The sequence below is a fragment of the Rhinoraja longicauda genome, chromosome 32 (assembly GCF_053455715.1).
Source record: "Rhinoraja longicauda isolate Sanriku21f chromosome 32, sRhiLon1.1, whole genome shotgun sequence".
NCBI lineage: Eukaryota > Metazoa > Chordata > Chondrichthyes > Rajiformes > Arhynchobatidae > Rhinoraja > Rhinoraja longicauda.
The window spans coordinates 2081061-2100125 of NC_135984.1; the positions used below are offsets into that span (position 1 = coordinate 2081061).

Genomic DNA, 19065 nt, shown 5'->3' on the forward strand with positions numbered 1-19065 from the left:
CATATCAGCTGCACCAATGCTATTGAGGGATTGCATCTGAGGTTCACGAGGTTAATTCCCGGGATGGCGGGACTGTCATTTGTTGAAAGAATGGAGCGACTGGGCTTGTACATCGATCAGCCAAAACATTATGACCACAGACAGGCGAAGTGAATAACATTGATTATCTTGTTACAATGGCACCTGTCAAGGGGTGGGATATGTTAGGTAGCAAGTGAACTGTCAGTTGTTGAAGTTGATATGATGGATGCAGGAGAAATGGGGCAGGTGTAAAGACCTGAGCGACTTTGACAAGAGGCAAATTGTTATAGCCAGACGACTGGGTCAGAGCATCTGTGAAACGGCAAGGCTTGTGGGGTGCTCCCAGTCAGCAGTGGTGAGTACCTACCGACAGTGGTCCGAGGAGGGACAAACCACAAACCGGCAACAGACAGGGTGTTGGGCGCCCAAGGCTCATCAATGTGCAAGGGCAACGAAGGCTATCCCGTCTGGTCCGAACCGACAGAAGGTCGACTGTGGCACAAGTCACAGGAAATGTTAATGGTGGTCACGGGAGGAATGTGTCACAATACACAGTGCATCGCACCCTGCTGCGTATGGGGCTGCACACGGAGGACCAACAGCATATTAGGCAGGTGGTCATAATGTTTTGGCTGATCGGTGTAAACACTGGAATTTAGAAGGATGAGAGGGGATCTTATTCAAACGTATAAGATTATTAAGGGGTTGGACACGTTAGAGGCAGGAAACATGTTCCCAATGATGGGGGCGTCCAGAACTAGGGGCCACAGTTTAAGAATAAGGGGTAGGCCATTTAGAACAGAGAGTTGTGAATCTGTGGAATTCTCTGCCTCAGAAGGCAGTGGAGGCCGATTCTCTGGATGCTTTCAAGAGAGAGTTAGATAGAGCTCTTAAAGATAGCGGAATCAGGGGGTATGGGGAGAAGGCAGGAACGGGGTACTGATTGTGGATGATCAGCCATGATCACGGTGAATGGCGGTGCGTACAGGCTCAAAGGGCCGAATGGCCTCCTCCTGCACCTATTGTCTATCGTCTTGACCCAAATCGTCACCCATTCCTTCCAACCAGAGATGCTGCCTGTCCTACTGAGTTACTCCAGCAGCGTGTGTCTAACCTCATCTCTGAACTAAACAAAATGAGATGGGAGAAAGAATGAGAGGTAGAGAGGGGCGTCAGATCAGAGAAAGGTTCTCACATCATCATCATCATCATCATCATCATCATCCTCATCCTCATCATCATCATGCTATATTAGCCAAGTGTGTTTTGCAACATACAAGGAATTTGATTTGCCCTACTGTCATCCCAATTAAAAGCCACAAAACACACAAAACACATTTTAAAGGTATCACAAAATGCCGGAGTAACTCAGCGGGTCAGGCAGCCTGAAGAAGGGTCTTGACCCGAAATGTCACCCATTCCTTCTCTCCTGAGATGCTGCCTGACCCGCTGAGTTACTCCAGCATTTTGTGAATAAATACCTTCGATTGGTAGCAGCATCTGCAGTTTTGGGTAGACTGATGGGACTGAAGGCTGATAAATCCCCAGGGCCTGATGGTCTGCATCCCAGAGTACTTAAGGAGGTGGCTCTAGAAATAGTGGAAGCATTGGAGATCATTTTTCAATGTTCTATAGATTCAGGATCAGTTCCTGTGGATTGGAGGATAGCAAATGTTATCCCACTTTTTAAGAAAGGAGGGAGAGAGAAAACGGGTAATTATAGACCAGTTAGTCTGACATCAGTGGTGGGGAAGATGCTGGAGTCAATTATAAAAGACGAAATTGCTGAGCATTTGGATAGCAGTAACGGGATCATTCCGAGTCAGCATGGATTTACAAAGGGGAAATCATGCTTGACAAATCTACTGGAATTTTTTGAGGATGTAACTAGGAAAATTGACAAGGGAGAGTCAGTGGATGTGGTGTACCTCGACTTTAAGAAAGCCTTCGACAAGGTCCCACATAGGAGATTAGTGGGCAAAATTAGGGCACATGGTATTGGGGGTAGGGTACTGACATGGATAGAAAATTGGTTGACAGACAGAAAGCAAAGAGTGGGGATAAATGGGTCCCTTTCGGAATGGCAGGCAGTGACCAGTGGGGTACCGCAAGGTTCGGTGCTGGGACCCCAGCTATTTACGATATACATAAATGACTTAGACGAAGGGATTAAAAGTACCATTAGCAAATTTGCAGATGATACTAAGTTGGGGGGTAGTGTGAATTGTGAGGAAGATGCAATAAGGCTGCAGGGTGACTTGGACAGGTTGTGTGAGTGGGCGGATACATGGCAGATGCAGTTTAATGTAGATAAGTGTGAGGTTATTCACTTTGGAAGTAAGAATAGAAAGGCAGATTATTATCTGAATGGTGTCAAGTTAGGAGGAGGGGGAGTTCAACGAGATCTGGGTGTCCTAGTGCATCAGTCAATGAAAGGAAGCATGCAGGTTCAGCAGGCAGTGAAGAAAGCCAATGGAATGTTGGCCTTCGTAACAAGAGGAGTTGAGTATAGGAGCAAAGAGGTCCTTCTACAGTTGTACCGGGCCCTGGTGAGACCGCACCTGGAGTACTGTGTGCAGTTTTGGTCTCCAAATTTGAGGAAGGATATTCTTGCTATGGAGGGCGTGCAGCGTAGGTTCACTAGGTTAATTCCCGGAATGGCGGGACTGTCGTATGTTGAAAGGCTGGAGCGATTGGGCTTGTATACACTGGAATTTAGAAGGATGAGGGGGGATCTTATTGAAACATATAAGATAATTAGGGGATTGGACACATTAGAGGCAGATAACATGTTCCCAATGTTGGGGGAGTCCAGAACAAGGGGCCACAGTTTGAGAATAAGGGGTAGGCCATTTAGAACGGAGATGAGGAAGAACCTTTTCAGTCAGAGGGTGGTGAAGGTGTGGAATTCTCTGCCTCAGAAGGCAGTGGAGGCCAGTTCGTTGGATGCTTTCAAGAGAGAGCTGGATAGAGCTCTTAAGGATAGCGGAGTGAGGGGGTATGGGGAGAAGGCAGGAACGGGGTACTGATTGAGAGTGATCAGCCATGATCGCATTGAATGGCGGTGCTGGCTCGAAGGGCTGAATGGCCTACTCCTGCACCTATTGTCTATTGTCTATTGTCTATTGTCATTTTCCTAAATACATTTTAACATAAACATCCACCACAGTGACTCTTCCACATTCCTCACTGTGATGGAAGGCGAAAAAATAGTTCAATCTCTTCCCTTCTTTGTGGCCCCACAGTTGAACCTTCCGCTGACGGGACGATCTTGGCTCCCTTAGCCGGTGGTCGAGCCCTCCACGTCGGGGTGACCGAGCTCCCACACCGGGGGTCTCAGCTCCCCCATGCCGGGCGATCTGACCCCGAGGTCGGGGCATGCAGCATCGTATTGTCAACGAATGTGAGCAGACAAGTGAAAGATGGAAACATCCCGCTAGAGCAAGGCAGAGACGCACACAGAGAGAAAGGAACGCAGGAATGGACACAGTGCACTCAAGAGAAAACAGGGACAAAGACAGACAGACAGGGGAGGACAGTGTGGAGGAGACAGGAGAGGAGGGTTAACAGTTGTACGGTGAAAGAAGTGTTTGTGATCCAGGGTAACATTAGATGGGTTGATCCTTCGTTTGACTCAGGCACAACACTGTTCCACACCACTGCCAATTCTTCATGGAACCAAGACAAACTTTTGCCCTTTCTGATGAAGACTTTGTGCACTTCACATGACAGTGTCACTGCTGAAACGTTACAGCAGAAACGGTGGACAGATACAAACCAGGCAGGAGCCGAGACTACAGGCAGCTAGTGGACCCGAGACTACAGGCAGCTAGTGGAGCTCAGACTACAGGCAGCTGTGAGACTACAGGCAGCTAGTGGAGCTCAGACTACAGGCAGCTAGTGGAGCCGAGACTACAGGCAGCTAGTGGAGCCGAGACTACAGGCAGCTAGTGGAGCTCAGACTACAGGCAGCTGTGAGACTACAGGCAGCTGTGAGACTACAGGCAGCTAGTGGAGCTCAGACTACAGGCAGCTGTGAGACTACAGGCAGCTAGTGGAGCTCAGACTACAGGCAGCTAGTGGAGCCGAGACTACAGGCAGCTGTGAGACTACAGGCAGTTAGTGGAGCTGAGACTACAGGCAGCTGTGAGACTACAGGCAGCTAGTGGAGCTCAGACTACAGGCAGCTAGTGGAGCTCAGACTACAGGCAGCTAGTGGAGCTCAGAATACAGGCAGCTAGTGGAGCTCAGACTACAGGCAGCTAGTGGAGCCGAGACTACAGGCAGCTAGTGGAGCCGAGACTATAGGCAGCTAGTGGAGCTCAGACTACAGGCAGCTAGTGGAGCCGAGACTACAGGCAGCTAGTGGAGCTGAGACTACAGGTAGCTAGGAGATCCCACATGTTGAGTGGTGATCCAGCAGTGAGACTGATTACAGGAGCCACACACAGCAAGACCAAACCCCTAGTCGCTGCCAAAGCTGCTTCTCTCTTTCTGCTGTATTTGTAGCAGTGATTTTTCGCCCAAGATAACAAATGAAAAGTTTTCCCCCAATAAAACAAAACAAAGCGACGAAAACAAAGCGCGATATTAAAGAAGTTGCAATACCTTAAAGTAGGTGGCGACTAGTCTTTTGCCCTTCAGTGTCTTGCGGAAGAGAGACAAGCTGTTTCCCATGTCTGTCTGAGCGAAAACAGGCAGGTGGGTCACTAAATCACACAATGCCCAATCTAGGTCTGCACTTCGAAACCCGACAGAATCATTCAGAAGACTGCAGTCATGGAAGGAAGGATAGCAAGTGAAGTGAAAGACCAGCCAGTTATCCGAGACACCCAAGGCAGTGAGTGTTGCAGTTTGTGAGCCGGTACTTGGCAATGTTCACACGGGACATGGACGTTCCCAGCCCAGGCTTCACCACTTCACACCTGTTGTTATTCGACGCCCACTCACAAACTGGGAGCAAAATAATTAGCAGATATTGGTTGCAAGATCAAGCTGCTGCTCGACCCCTCGCTGGTTGCACGGGGGTGGGACTGGACTCCGGAATCTCCTGGCAACGTGAACCACTTCTTCAATGATCAGACCCTCGCATCCAAGGTATTTATCCACAAAGTGCTGGAGTAACTCAGCAGGTCGGGCAGCATCTCAGGAGAGAAGGAATGGGTGACGTTACGGGTCGAGACCCTTCTTCAGACTGAAGAAGCGTCGCCCATTCCTTCTCTCCTGAGATGCTGCCTGACCTGCTGAGTTACTCCAGCGTTTTGTGAATAAATACCTTGGATTTGTACCGGCATCTGCAGTTATTTTCTTACATAAACCCTCGCATCCAACCCGCTCCAACTCGTTGACCTGCCAACTCGTGGACACTTGCCCAGTTTCTCCAGCTTTACTCCAGCTCTCCTCTTCCACTTCCAAATATTATTCCACACATTTCACCCAGAAAGCACGCACATGAATCAATCACTGCCATCTCACTCAGACCCAAAGCGCATTCCGGCCAGTCAACGACTTACAGTTCCCATTGTACTGTGGGGGATGTCGCAGCTAATTCACCCACAGCAACATACAGGTTGTCCACTCTCCCGGTGTAAATGGAGGGACAGTTTTTGCAAGGGTGCCAAGCATTTCTCTCCTGCCCTTCTTCAAAATAACACGGCAGAATCTTTTATACCTGCTTCAAAAAAAAACCTTGCGCACCAACTCTTTAGAGCGGGAGGGCCTAACGTTGGAATGAGTTGTCATCGTTCTATGTTGTTGTGCATGTTGTATTAACTGCTGCATTGCTTACATTACAATAGCAACTGTGAATCTTTCACTGGTTGGAATGTGCACTCACTCCAAGAAATGTCTGAGACTCCGAAGAGAGACTGGAACTCTCAACTTTTGATTCAAAGATGAAGGTGCTACTAGCCAGCCAAGTTGTGCCTTTGTCAACCAACACTGCGTCAAGGAATGCAGTCCCTCGCCCTGGATATAATGAGGAAAGCCATGACTAGACTGCCTAATTGCAACGCTATTAAGTAAGAAATGGGCATGTACACATACTGGTTAATTATCTCCACTTGGAAACCTGCCAGCCAAATGCATTCAATGCAATGATTCATTGGCCCTTCAATGTCCAGCTCCAAACCATAGGTACTGTTGACTACACACAATTGGAGTTAGTGACATTCCAAAATTAATCCCTGGACCTGCAGTCAACTGCAAAGATTCTCAATTAGGCAAGTGACAATGGAATCCTGTGGGATCGTAACTGCACACAAGGTCATTTGGCCCATCAAGTCTATGTAGGGTTTGCCAACTGTCCTATATCAATAGACAATAGACAATAGACAATAGGTGCAGGAGGAGGCCATTCGGCCCTTCATCTGGGACATCCCGTATTTTGGGCTAAATTGGTTTGTCCCGTACGGGACCGCCCTTGTCCCGTATTAGTAGGGTTGCCAACTTCCTCACTCCCAAATACGGGACAAAGGGTGACGTCACCGCCCCACGTGACCTCGCCCAGCCAGCCGCCGCCATTGGTGGAGCGGGAGCACATGGCTGGGTGAGGTCACGTGGGGCGCGGGGCGGTGACGTCACCTTGTCCCGTATTTGGGAGTGAGGAAGTTGGCAACCCTAAGTCTATGCTGGCCTCGGACTGTGCAACTTTATGCAAAAGCTCTTGGGCCATTTTGCGTTATCTAAATGCTGTGATCAAATAAAAAGCTGAAAGTGCGTGAAGTGTGTGAGATCCTGGATAGAAATTCTAGATCATAATCTCCCTTAACAATCCAAAACAGAGAAGGCATGCTCCATTTTTATAAAAACTTCGACAATCTAAACTGTAGTGTTCATTCAATACAATACAATTCAATACAATACAATACAATACAATACAATATATCTTTATTGTCATTGTACAGGGATACAACGAGATTGGGAATGCGCCTCCCATACGATGCAATAAATTAATTCGTATGGGAGGCGCATTCCCAATCTCGTTGTACCCCTATACAATGACAATAAAGATATATTGTATTGTATTGTATTGTATTGAATGAACACTGCAGTTTAGATTGTCGAAGTTTTTATAAAAATGGAGCATGCCTTCTCTGTTTTGGATTGTTAAGGGAGATTATGATCTAGAATTTCTATCCAGGATCTCACACACTTCACGCACTTTCAGCTTTTTATTTGATCACAGCATTTAGATAACGCAAAATGGCCCAAGAGCTTTTGCATAAAGTTGCACAGTCCGAGGCCAGCATAGACTTAGGGTTGCCAACTTCCTCACTCCCAAATACGGGACAAGGTGACGTCACCGCCCGTTAAGGGAGATTATGAGCTAGAATTTCTATCAGGAACTATTTATTCCACAAATAAATCTGGGAGACCAGACACGTCAGCTAAAGTGTGTCGAATGGCTTGCTTCCTGTCTGAATTATTGGCCACTAGTCTCACTCTGAATGGATAAGGAACACAGCCATGTATTTCTTCAATGTATCTCTCCTAAGTCTGAAGAAGGGTCTCGACCCGAAACGCCACCCATTCCTTCTCTCCTGAGATGCTGCCTGACCTGCTGAGTTACTCCAGCATTTTGTGAAATAAATACCTTCGATTTGTACCAGCATCTGCAGTTATTTTCTTGCATCTCCTAAGTTGAGAAACGGGAACCCCATCTCTCTCAATCAATCGGCCAGCAATTGACATCCCAGAGCCACCACTTCAAAAGCTCATCAGTAACAGGAGCAGAATGTGGCCATTCGGCCCATCAATGACTGATGGTGAGGGAATTGGAATGCCCACCATAGAGCCCCTGTTAGAGGTTGTCCACTCTGACCCAGTGCCACTCTGTCCAATCACCAACAACAAGACATCATAAAAATAACAACCAGCCAGCGAGTGGTGAACCTGTGGAATTCATGGCCACAGATGGCTGTGGAGACCAAGACATTGGGTATTTCTAAAGCAGAGGTTGACAGATTCTTGATTAGTAAGGGGGTGAAAGCTTACGGGGAGAAGGCAGGAGAGTGGGGTTGTGAGATTGGGAAATCTCAATCTCATCTCACATGGGGCTGAGATGTTGAAAGTTACATCTCAACACATCTCAAGGGGCTCCACATCAGTCATGATCGAATGGCGGAGTAGACTCGATGGGCCGAATGGCATAGTTCTGCTCCTGAAACTTATGGACTGATGAACGTGTTAATATGGTGGCAAAGTGTTTCAGTGGAGCGTGATCAACAACAAAAAAACTCACTGCAATGCATGGAGATGCAAGATCAAGTGACTAAGAATTTGCTGAGGGAGATATAAGTTTAGAGAAGTCCCAGAGTGAAAGAAAAAGGTTTGCTGTGTAGCAAGGAACTGCAGACGCTGGTTTACACCGAAGAAAGACCCAAAATGCTGGAGTAACTCAGCGGGACAGGCAGCATCTCTGGAGAGAGAGAATGGGTGACGTTTCGGGTCACCCATAGAAAGATTTAGGACCAGGTCCAGAACTTTGGGTCAATGTCGGGTTTGGAGAGTTAGGGTTCTGACCGAGTCAGAATTGAAGGAGCAAGTGATCCACGAGGATTGTGAAAGTAAAAGGCTTTATAACGACTGGGAGAGGCTGGAAAGGAATTTGAATTTGGGGCGGATTTAAAATTGAGCATGGTAAAATTACAAAGACAATTACATTTCAAAAGAATTCATGGTCTGTAAAACAACTTGAGATGTTCCGACCTTGTGAAAATGCAAGGTTCGTTAACTTTCTTTCTCAGTATACGTTATAACTATTCCGACTGAAGTTCGGTGCTGCAACATAACTCTACAAGTTACGAGTCACATTTTTGTAATCAGGTCCTGTGACATTGGATGTGTAGGAAAGAACTGCAGATGCTGGTATAAATCGAAGGTAGGCACAAAATGCTGGAGTAACTCAGCGGGTCAGGCAGCATCTCAGCGGGTCAGGCAGCGACCCGAAACGTCACCCATTCCTTCTCTCCCGAGATGCTGCCTGACCCGCTGAGTTACTCCAGCATCTTGTGTCTACCTGTAACAATGGAAATGGTCGGCACGAACTGTGATAAGCACTGTCTGTGTAAAACTGCACGCTGTGTAGCTTCAGTAAGGGAATGATTTAAATAAGATTTGATTTCAGGTTAATCTTACACTGAATAAAAAGCAGACAAAATCCCAAAATAAGCAAGGCAGCAGGTTTAGGTTTGGCACAAAATGCTGGAATAACTCAACAGGACAGGCAGCAACTCTGGAGAAAGGAAATGCGTGGCGTTTTCGGTTCGAGTTAAATTTCTTCTTGACCCATTCCTTCTCTCCAGAGATGCTGCCTGTCCCGCTGAGTTACTCCAGTATTTTGTGTCTATCTTCAGTGTAAACCAGCATCTGCAGTTCATTCCTGCACAGGTTTACATTAGGGTTAGGTTTATAATTATCACCTGTGCCAAAGAACAGTGAAATGCTTTGTTTTGCATGCTATCCAAGCTGATCAGATATACTATACATAAATACAATCAAATCAAACTCAAGTGCAATTGACAGAGCAAAGGGGAAGATACATGGTACATGGTCTCAGCATGTAGTGCACCAGTTCCCAAGACCAAGTCCAATGTTCGCAATGGGGTAGAGGTGAATCGGACAGTACCCTAGCTTATGGAAGGACCGTTCAGAAGCCTGAGTAGAGGGAGAGGAGGGAAGTGTTCCCGAGTCTGGTGGTGCATCCCCTCAACCTTCTGCCGATGGGATCGGGGAGAAGAAGGAATGACCAGGGCGGGACAAGTCTGATAAGTTCTACTCAGTATCATTCTCAAAAGCACGCATTGAGTGGGAGACCAAAACAACACAGGTCCTGTTTATTAAATGAATAAATTGTTAAATTGCCAATATGTCTTGTTTCTGCAGACTTCAATCATCCAATCCACCAAACAACACCGAACAAGAGTCAATGGCAGAATAAGCTGTTTGGCATTGGCAGAGAAGATTTGGCAGATTTTTCATGGGCGCAACCCACATACTCAGCTCTGCTGCTCATCCCACAAATGCATGTTCCTTACAAATGTGGCACCATTTAAAAGGGAAATAAACAGGCTTTCCAACGGTATAAGATTTATTGCCAAGAAGCATTGTTACAACAAAGAAATAATCTACCAAACACAAATTTCCTTACTTTTTGTGCTATGTTTTATATATTCCTTTATTCATCCCACACCGGGGAAATTTACAGTGTTACAGCAGCACAGTGGATAGCAAGAGATCATTCATTATAAATAAAAGTAAAAACAAGGATAAATTGTCATCAGTTTACTGTGTATTCCTTAGCTGTTACCGTTGACTCATCTGCTGGGAGCAGTGCTGGTTGTGCAGTCTCACAGCAGCGGGAAGGAAGGAGGTTAAGGCCCTGGAAGGAGGCCCTAGCAGGGAAGACGGTGGAACAGCAATGGCAGGTATTCCTGGGAATAATGCAGCAGTTGCAGGATCAATTTATCCCAAAGAGGAGGAAAGATTCTATGGGGAGTAAGAGGCACCCGTGGCTGACAAGGGAAGTCAAGGACAGCATAAAAATAAAAGAGAAGAAGTACAACAAAGCAAAGAAGAGAGGGAAGCCAGAGGATTGGGGCTCTTTTAAAGAGCAACAGAAGATGACTAAGAAAGCAATACGGGGGGAAAAGATGAGGTACGAGGGTAAACTAGCCAATAATATAAAGGAGGATAGTAAAAGCTTTTTTAGGTACGTGAAGAGGAAAAAAATAGTCAAGGCAAATGTGGGTCCGTTGAAGACAGAAGCGGGGGAATTTATTATGGGGAACAAGTAAATGGCAGACGAGTTGAACCGGTACTTTGGATCTGTCTTCACTAAGGAAGATACAAGCAATCTCCCAGATGTTCTAGTGGCCAGAGATCCTACGGTGACGGAGGAACTGCAGGAAATCCACATTAGGCAGGAAATGGTGTTGGGTAGACTGATGGGACTGAAGGCTGATAAATCCCCAGGGCCTGATGGTCTGCATCCCAGAGTACTTAAGGAGGTGGCGCTAGAAATCGTGGACGCATTAGTGATCATTTTCCAATGTTCTATAGATTCAGGATCAGTTCCTGTGGATTGGAAGGTAGCTAATGTTGTCCCACTTTTTAAGAAAGGAGGGAGAGAGAAAACGGAAAATTATAGACCAGTTAGCCGGACATCGGTGGTGGGGAAGATGCTGGAGTCAATTATAAAAGACGAAATTGCGGAGCATTTGGACAGTAGTAACAGGATCGTTCCGAGTCAGCATGGATTTACGAAGGGGAAATCATGCTTGACTAATCTTCTGGAATTCTTTGAGGATGTAACTAGGAAAATTGACAGGGGAGAGCCGGTAGATGTGGTGTACCTTGACTTTCAGAAAGCCTTCGACAAGGTCCCACATAGGAGATTAGTGGTTGTGTGAGTGGGCGGATGCATGGTAGATGCAGTTTAATGTGGATAAGTGTGAGGTTATCCACTTTGGTGGTAAGAATAGGAAGGCAGAGTATTATCTGAATGGTGTCAAGTTAGGAAAAGGGGATGTACAACGTGATCTGGGTGTCTTAGTGCATCAGTCACTGAAAGGAAGCATGCAGGTACAGCAGGCAGTGAAGAAAGCCAATGGAATGTTGGCCTTCATAACACGAGGAGTTGAGTATAGGAGCAAAGAGGTCCTTCTGCAGTTGTACAGGGCCCTAGTGAGACTGCACCTGGAGTACTGTGTGCTGTTTTGGTCTCCAAATTTGAGGAAGGATATTCTTGCTATTGAGGGCGTGCAGCGTAGATTTACTAGGTTAATTCCCGGAATGGCTGGACTGTCGTATGTTGAAAGACTGGATCGACTATGCTTGTATACACTGGAATTTAGAAGGATGAGAGGAGATCTTACGATACATATAAGATTATTAAGGGGTTGGACACGTTAGAGGCAGGAAATATGTTCCCAATATTGGAGGAGTCCAGAACAAGGGGCCACAGTTTAAGAATAAGGGTAGGCCATTTAGAACTGAGATGAGGAAAAACTTTTTCAGTCAGAGAGTTGTAAATCTGTGGAACTGTCTGCCTCAGAGGGCAGTGGAGGCCAATTCTCTGAATGCATTCAAGAGAGAGCTAGATAGAGCTCTTAAGGATAGCGGAGTCAGGGGGTATGGGGAGAAGGCAGGAACGGGGTACTGATTGAGAATGATCAGCCATGATCACATTGAATGGCGGTGCTGGCTCGAAGGGCCGAATGGCCTCCTCCTGCACCTATTGTCTATTGTCTATTGTCTACAGTGAAAAGCTTTTGTTTGGCATATATCCAGTCAAAGAAAAGACTTTACATGATTATAATCAGGCCGTCCGTCCCCAGTGCACATATAAAGGGTAAAGGGTGGAACATTCAGTGCAAGAGAAAGTCCGATTAAAGATAGTTAGAGTTAAATACATATTAAAGTTTAAAATAGTTAAATACATATTAAAAGTTAAAGATAGTTAAATACATATAAAAGTTAAAGGTCTCCAATGAGGTCAGGATTACACTTTAGCTGATGAGAGGAGTGTTGAGTTGCCTTATTACAGCTGGGAAGAAACTGAATGTGCAGGTTTACGAAGCACACAGTATTAAAAGGAAAGAAATAAGATATTTGCCCTTTATTTACCAGCTTCTTGTTTTAAGGGGAGAGCAACTAAATTAGTAATCAAGGAGTCTAGCTAAACAATTTCTCCACATTTATTTTTAAATTTTATGTATTCAAATTTAATCAATTTAAATGTAACCAATTAACAAATCTTGAATTGACTTTTTAAAAGAGGGATTGCGAAACTAGCAGGTTATCGTAATATAAGAAAATAACTGCAGATGCTGGTACAAATCGAAGGTATTTATTCACAAAATGCTGGAGTAACTCAGCAGGTCAGGCAGCATCTCAGGAGAGAAGGAATGGGTGACGTTTCGGGTCGAGACCCTTCTTCGGTCTATTGTATTCAGGTTATTGTAATAACTCAGTCCAGTTCACTTGCATTCTTTGCTCCTGGTGACCCCAGGCGTGCCACGGTGGCGCAGCGGTAGAGTTGCTGCCTCACAGCGCCAGAGACCCGGGTTCGATCCTGACTACGGGTGCTGTCTGTGTGGAGTTTGTACGTTCTCCCCGTGACCACGTGGGTTTTCTCCGGTTTCCTCCCTCACTCCAAAGACGTGCAGGTTTGTAGGTTAATTGGCTTTGGTAAAATTATAAATTGTCCGTAGAGGTTGTAGGATAGTGTTAATGTGCGGGGATCGCTGCTCGGCATGGACTCAGTGGGCCGAAGGGCCTGTTTCCGCGCTGTATCTCTGAAGTCTAAATTCTAAAGATTTGTAACCTTCAGAGTAGTAGCAGGGATGGTAGGAATTCCACAGATCTACGAGGAATTCCAGAGTGCGTTTATCTTTTCCCAAGCACTCTCCAGATCCAATTCACATGCAAAAGCTGAGCACTGAAGCACAACGGGCACTCAAGAGAATGTCCGGGCAGAGATACATCACCTATTCCTTTTCTCCATCAATGCTGCCTATCCCGCTGAGTTACTCCAGCACTTTGTGTCCATATTCAGTATAAACCAGCATCTGCAGTTCCTTCCTGCACACTGAGTTCATTGATAACTTAGATGCCAACCATAGTTTGGGTGGGTGGCCTCTTGATCTATAGTTCTGGGTTCAAACCCCAGTCCAAAGACCTGAGCACTTAATCCAGGCTGCCCAATCAGGCACGTCCTTATTGAGATGAGGGCGGGCTGAACCAAGGCTGAACCAAGGCACTGCCTGCACTCAGAAGTGTTCAGTGATCTTAGAGGTACAGTATGGAAACAGGCCCTTCGGCCCACCGAGTCCACACCGATCATCGATCCCCCGCTCACACTAGTTCCATGTTATCCCACTCTCTCATCCACTCCCCGCACACTAGGGACAACTTATAGAGCGCCAATCAACCTACTAACCCGCACGTCTTTGGAATGTGGGAGGAAACCAGAGCGTCCGGAGGAAGACCTTGTGGTCACAGGGAGAACGTGCAAACTCCACACAGACAGCAACCGAGGTCAAGAACAAACCTGAGTCTGTGGAGCTGTGAGGCAGCAGCCCCATTGTGAACAGGTGATCAATAGTCGGCAGGGGTTTGGTGAACCAAAGGGCCTGTTTCCATGCTGTGTCTCCCCACTAAATTAAACTAAATAGTTTCACAGTCACTGTTACAGGGACCAGCTTTTTGTCCCCATTCCAGATTTATTTAATCACTTGAACTTAATGTTCTTTGCTGTTGCGTTGAGATTCATATTCGTCTCAACTGAAGGTGCCGGCCTCTGGATGTTGGGCCAGTAACTGATCCAACGTGCTCCTGACACTGTGATTGTTATGTTGGGGAGATGGTGGGCAGGCAGACCATGAGATGATCCATGCTTGAGGAATGGCAGGAATAATGATGCCAGTGGCAAAGGAAGGGAGAATAACGGAACAAAATATGGACAGTGCTATCCAGCTGAACAATTAGTGGTGGGTTTACAAAACCAGTGGGCAGCTTACAACCCAGCCGCATGAATACTGACTTCTCTAACGTCAAGTAACCCTTGCATCCCCTCTCTGACCGTCCCATCCCCACCCTAGCTGTGTGACCAGTCTGACTGCCCCCCCTGATTAAACTTTACATTGTCCGCTCGTTGTCATCTCCCATAGCTAACAATCATCTATTCTGCATTTTCCTTGAACTCCGTCCCCTTTGATATCTCGTTTTAACACCTTCCTCTTCCTTATCACTAGTCACCCTCTCCCCTGACACTCAGTCTGAGGAAGGGTCTCGACCCGATACGTCACCCGTTCCTTCTCTCCAGAGATGCTGCCTGAGTTACTCCAGCATTTTGTGTCTATCTTCAGTGTAAACCAGCATCTGCAGTTCCTTCCTAGACAGTGGTCGGTCTAATTTTTGCAATAACTTTGCAATTACTTTCATTGACATCTACTTTCTTTATAAAAAACGGAATTGAAATTATTTTTGCAGTGTAATAGGATTCTAACTCTTATATTCCGTATGCTCATGATGCATGACTATAACACCATTGATTAAAACAAGGCACCCATCAAAACAGAAGTAAGTGTTTCAGCAAAGATATAGACAATAGACAATAGGTGCAGGAGAAGGCCATTCGGCCCTTCGAGCCAGCACCGCCATTCAATGTGATCATGGCTGATCATTCTCAATCAGTACCCCGTTCCTGCCTTCTCCCCATACCCCCTGACTCGTCTATCCTTAAGAGCTCTATCTAGCTCTCTCTTGAATGCATTCAGAGAATTGGCCTCCACTGCCTTCTGAGGCAGAGAATTCCACAGATTCACAACTCTCTGACTGAAAAAGTTTTTCCTCATCTCAGTTCTAAATGGCCTACCCCTTATTCTTAAACTGTGGCCCCTTGTTCTGGACTCCCCCAACATTGGGAACATGTTTCCTGCCTCTAACGTGTCCAACCCCTTAATAACCTTATACGTTTCGATAAGATCCCCTCTCATCCTTCTAAATTCCAGTGTATACAAGCCTAGTCGCTCCAGTCTTTCAACATATGACAGTCCCGCCATTCCGGGAAGATCTCCCACCTATCCAGAGTACACAGTGGGAACATTGCACATACAAGCTGGCACACAGTGAAAACCTTACAGCTTATTCACCAAATGCATGGGACGGAAGTTGGAGCACAGAGTCAGGCCGTTCGGCCCTGCTAACCAATGCTGCTGCGTTTGTCCTTCAGAAGCCACCTCTCTCATTGTGTGGGTAAGAACCACAGATGCTGGTTTAAATCGAAGGCAGACACAAAATGCTGGAGTAACTCAGCCACTCCCCTGACATCAGCCTGAAGAAGGGTCTCGACCCATTCCTTCTCTCTAGAGATGCTGCCTGACCTGCTGAGTTACCCCAGCTTTTTGTGTTCCCCTCTCCCGTCGCCCTCCCCACTGCAGGAATACAGCACTTACCTTAAAGCGCACTTTCTTTGTCACTTTCTTTTCTCCCAGCAACGGTGCAGACGGCTGTTCAATGGGACTGCCCTGAGCTGAGTCCCCAGGCATCAGAGGGAACTGAGAGATGGGGCCCCTCAGCATCTCCCGGCCGTCTGTCTTCTCCTTCATATCGCTCCTTCAGCCCCTTGCCTCTTTAGACAAACCTGGCAGCATCTGCACCAGTGATCACCTCACCAAACCTCAGGAAAATCACCCTGTTGTCTGCAAGCATCTCTCCCTTCTGCTCTCTCTTTCCCCTGTTGTCTGCAAGCATCTCTCCCTTCTGCTCTCTCTCTCTCTCTCTCTCTCTCTCTCTCTCTCTCTCTCTCTCTCTCTCTCTCTCTCTCTCTCTCTCTCTCTCTCTCTCTCTCTCTCTCTCTCTCTCTCTCTCTCTCTCTCTCTCGCTCTCTCTCGCCCTCTCTCTGACTCTCCCTCTCTCTCTCTCTCTCTCTCTCTCTCTCTCTCTCTCTCTCTCTCTCTCTCTCTCTCTCTCTCTCTCTCTCTCTCTCACCCTCTCTCTCACCCTCCCTCTCTCCCTCCCCCTCTCTCCCCTCTCTCTCTCCCCCCTCTCTCTCCCTCTCTTTCTCTCCCTCTCTCCCCCTCTCTCTCTCCCTCCCTCTCTCTCTCTCTCACCCTCTCTCTGACCCTCCCTCTCTCCCTCCCTCTCTCCTCCCTCCTCTCTCTCTCCTCCCTCTCTCCCCCTCTCTCTCTCCCTCCCTCTCTCCCTCTCTCCTCTCCCTCCCTCTCTCTCTCTCTCTCTCTCTCTCTATCTCTCTCTCACCCTCTCTCTCACTCTCCCTCTCTCTCTCCCTCTCTCTCTCTCCCTCCCTCTCTCTCTCTCCCTCCCTCTCTCACTCCCTCTCTCTCTCCCTCTCGCACAGCAGATGATTTCTCGCTTGCATGCACCAGGCAAGGCAGCGTGGGCTTGTCAGGGCAAAGAGACACGAGTACAAAACACTTGCAACTCTCCGCAAAGACTGCAGAGTTCCTCCCCCCCCCCCCCTCTCTTCACCCCTCAAGGCAAGATAATTCTCTGTTCAAATCTGCAGAACACTTAAAATGGGAATCTTCTCTCCCCCATTCACGCAGTGTGGAGGCGAGACAATGAGATTGTGGATTGCCACCTACACCCCTGGAAAACAAACACACAGCTGCCTGACTGAAAGCAGGTCAACAAAGAAGCAAATGTCCATTCACTCTGCAAAGACCGCTCAGTTTGCATCCGACTGGGACCTGCCAACTTGCCTCTGGCTGTGTCCACCTACATCCAAGGTGCCAACATGGTCACTAACCCATGCACAGCAAGCTCCAATACGATGTGATACCACACGATACAATACCACTCAACGCTATTCATCCCAGGAGGGAAATTGGTCTGCCAACAGTCATAGAACACAAGATACATGAAGCATGAAATTAAAGTAACGAGTGGAAAATCCAGGATTGGGGATGGGCAAAGATTGGGGACGGGAGTCAGTCTCAGTCTACCCCACGACAGAAGGGGGGAGGAGTTGTACAGTTTGATAGCCACAGGGAAAAAGGATCTCTTTGGCATTCTGTGCTGCATCTTGGTGGAGCCAGTCTGTTGCTGAAGGTGCTCCTCAGGTTGACCAGTTTGTCATGGAGGGGGTGAACTGTATTGTCCAAGATGCCCCACAGTTTGAGGAGCATCCTCTCTCCAAGACCATCTCCGGTGAATCCATCTCCACCCCCAGGACAGAGCCAGCCTTCCTGATGAGCTTGTTGGTTCTGCTGCCGTCCGTGGCCTTCGCCCGGCTTAGCAGCGGTGACAAAAGAGGACAGGATTGTTGAGGAAATCGTTGGGATTTCTGTGCAGGAAGCAACTGCAGATGCTGGTTTAACCCGAAGGTGGACACACAAAATGCTGGAGTAACTCAGCGGGACAGGCAGCATCTCTGGAGAGAAGGAATGGGTGATGTTTCGGGTCGAGACTCTTCAAGGGTCTTGACTCAAAACATCACCCATTCCCTCTCTCCAGAGATGCTGCCTGTCCCGCTGAGTTACTCCAGCATTTCGTGTCTATGTTGGTGTTTCTGTGTTCCATGGACATCTGACAAAACTGTTTTTCTCTTACAGGCACCTAATTGTTCCAGACAAAGTCTTTATCCAGTAACAAAGGCCTTGGACATTATCTCTCCATTCCTCGTTGTGTCTAGTACATTGCCCATGTCCTTATCTGCTGATGCCTTATGGAGTTAGTTTTATTAAAGCAAATCTTACAAAAAATAAATGCCACGCTCCAATGTTGGCTCAGTTCGACAAGATCTGCCTTTCTCAACAGAAAGTTGAGGCAAAATCAAAAAGGCAAAGGATTGCAGCAGCTTATAGATCACATATACACTCAACATGAATCTGTAAAGGCAGTCGGTAGAACTCAGAACCATCTAGAAGAGCACGGGACCATCTGACCCACAATGTCTGTGCCGAACATGATGCAAAGTTAAACTAATATCTCTGCCTTCATGTGATCCATATCCCTCATCCCAACATATCTATGAATCTAGGCAAAAGCCTCTTAAACATCACTATTGTATCTGCTTCCTCCACCACCACTGGCAGCATGTTCCACACACTTTCTGTGTAAAAATCTTACCCAACACCTTGGGTTGCCAACTGTCCCGTATAAATGCACCCCTCTGATCAATAGGCCATAAGATCATAAGATCGAGGAGCAGAATTAGGCCATTCGGCCCATCAAATCTACTCCGCCATTCAATCACGGCTGATCTATCTCTCCTTCCTAACCCCATTCTCCTGCCTTCTCCCCAAAACCTCTTGACACCTGTCAGCGGATAGAATCATAGAAACATAGAAAATAGGTGCAGGAGTAGGCCATTCAGCCCTTCGAGCCAGCACCGCCATTCAATATGATCTTGGCTGATCATCCAAAATCAGTACCCCGTTCCTGCTTTCTCCCCATATCCCTTGATTCCATTAGCCCTAAGAGCTAAATCTAACTCTCTCTTGAAAACATCCAGTGAATTGGCCTCCACTGCCTTCTGTGGCAGAGAATTGCACAGATTCACAACTCTCTGGGTGA

General features: G+C 47.0%; 1 protein-coding gene across 16 annotated transcripts in view; it reads right to left on the reverse strand.

Moving 5' to 3' along the window:
* The window catches only part of phldb1b (pleckstrin homology-like domain, family B, member 1b), a 271997-nt gene extending 255744 nt beyond the window's left edge, over positions 1-16253 (reverse strand). For all 16 annotated transcript variants that reach the window (XM_078426945.1, XM_078426940.1, XM_078426943.1 and 13 more), the window contains exon 1: positions 15981-16253. In XM_078426945.1, coding sequence (XP_078283071.1) covers positions 15981-16133 — 153 coding nt within the window. In that variant the 5' untranslated portion in view covers positions 16134-16253. The remainder of the gene's footprint in view (positions 1-15980) is intronic.
* Between the last annotated feature and the right edge of the window lie 2812 nt (positions 16254-19065).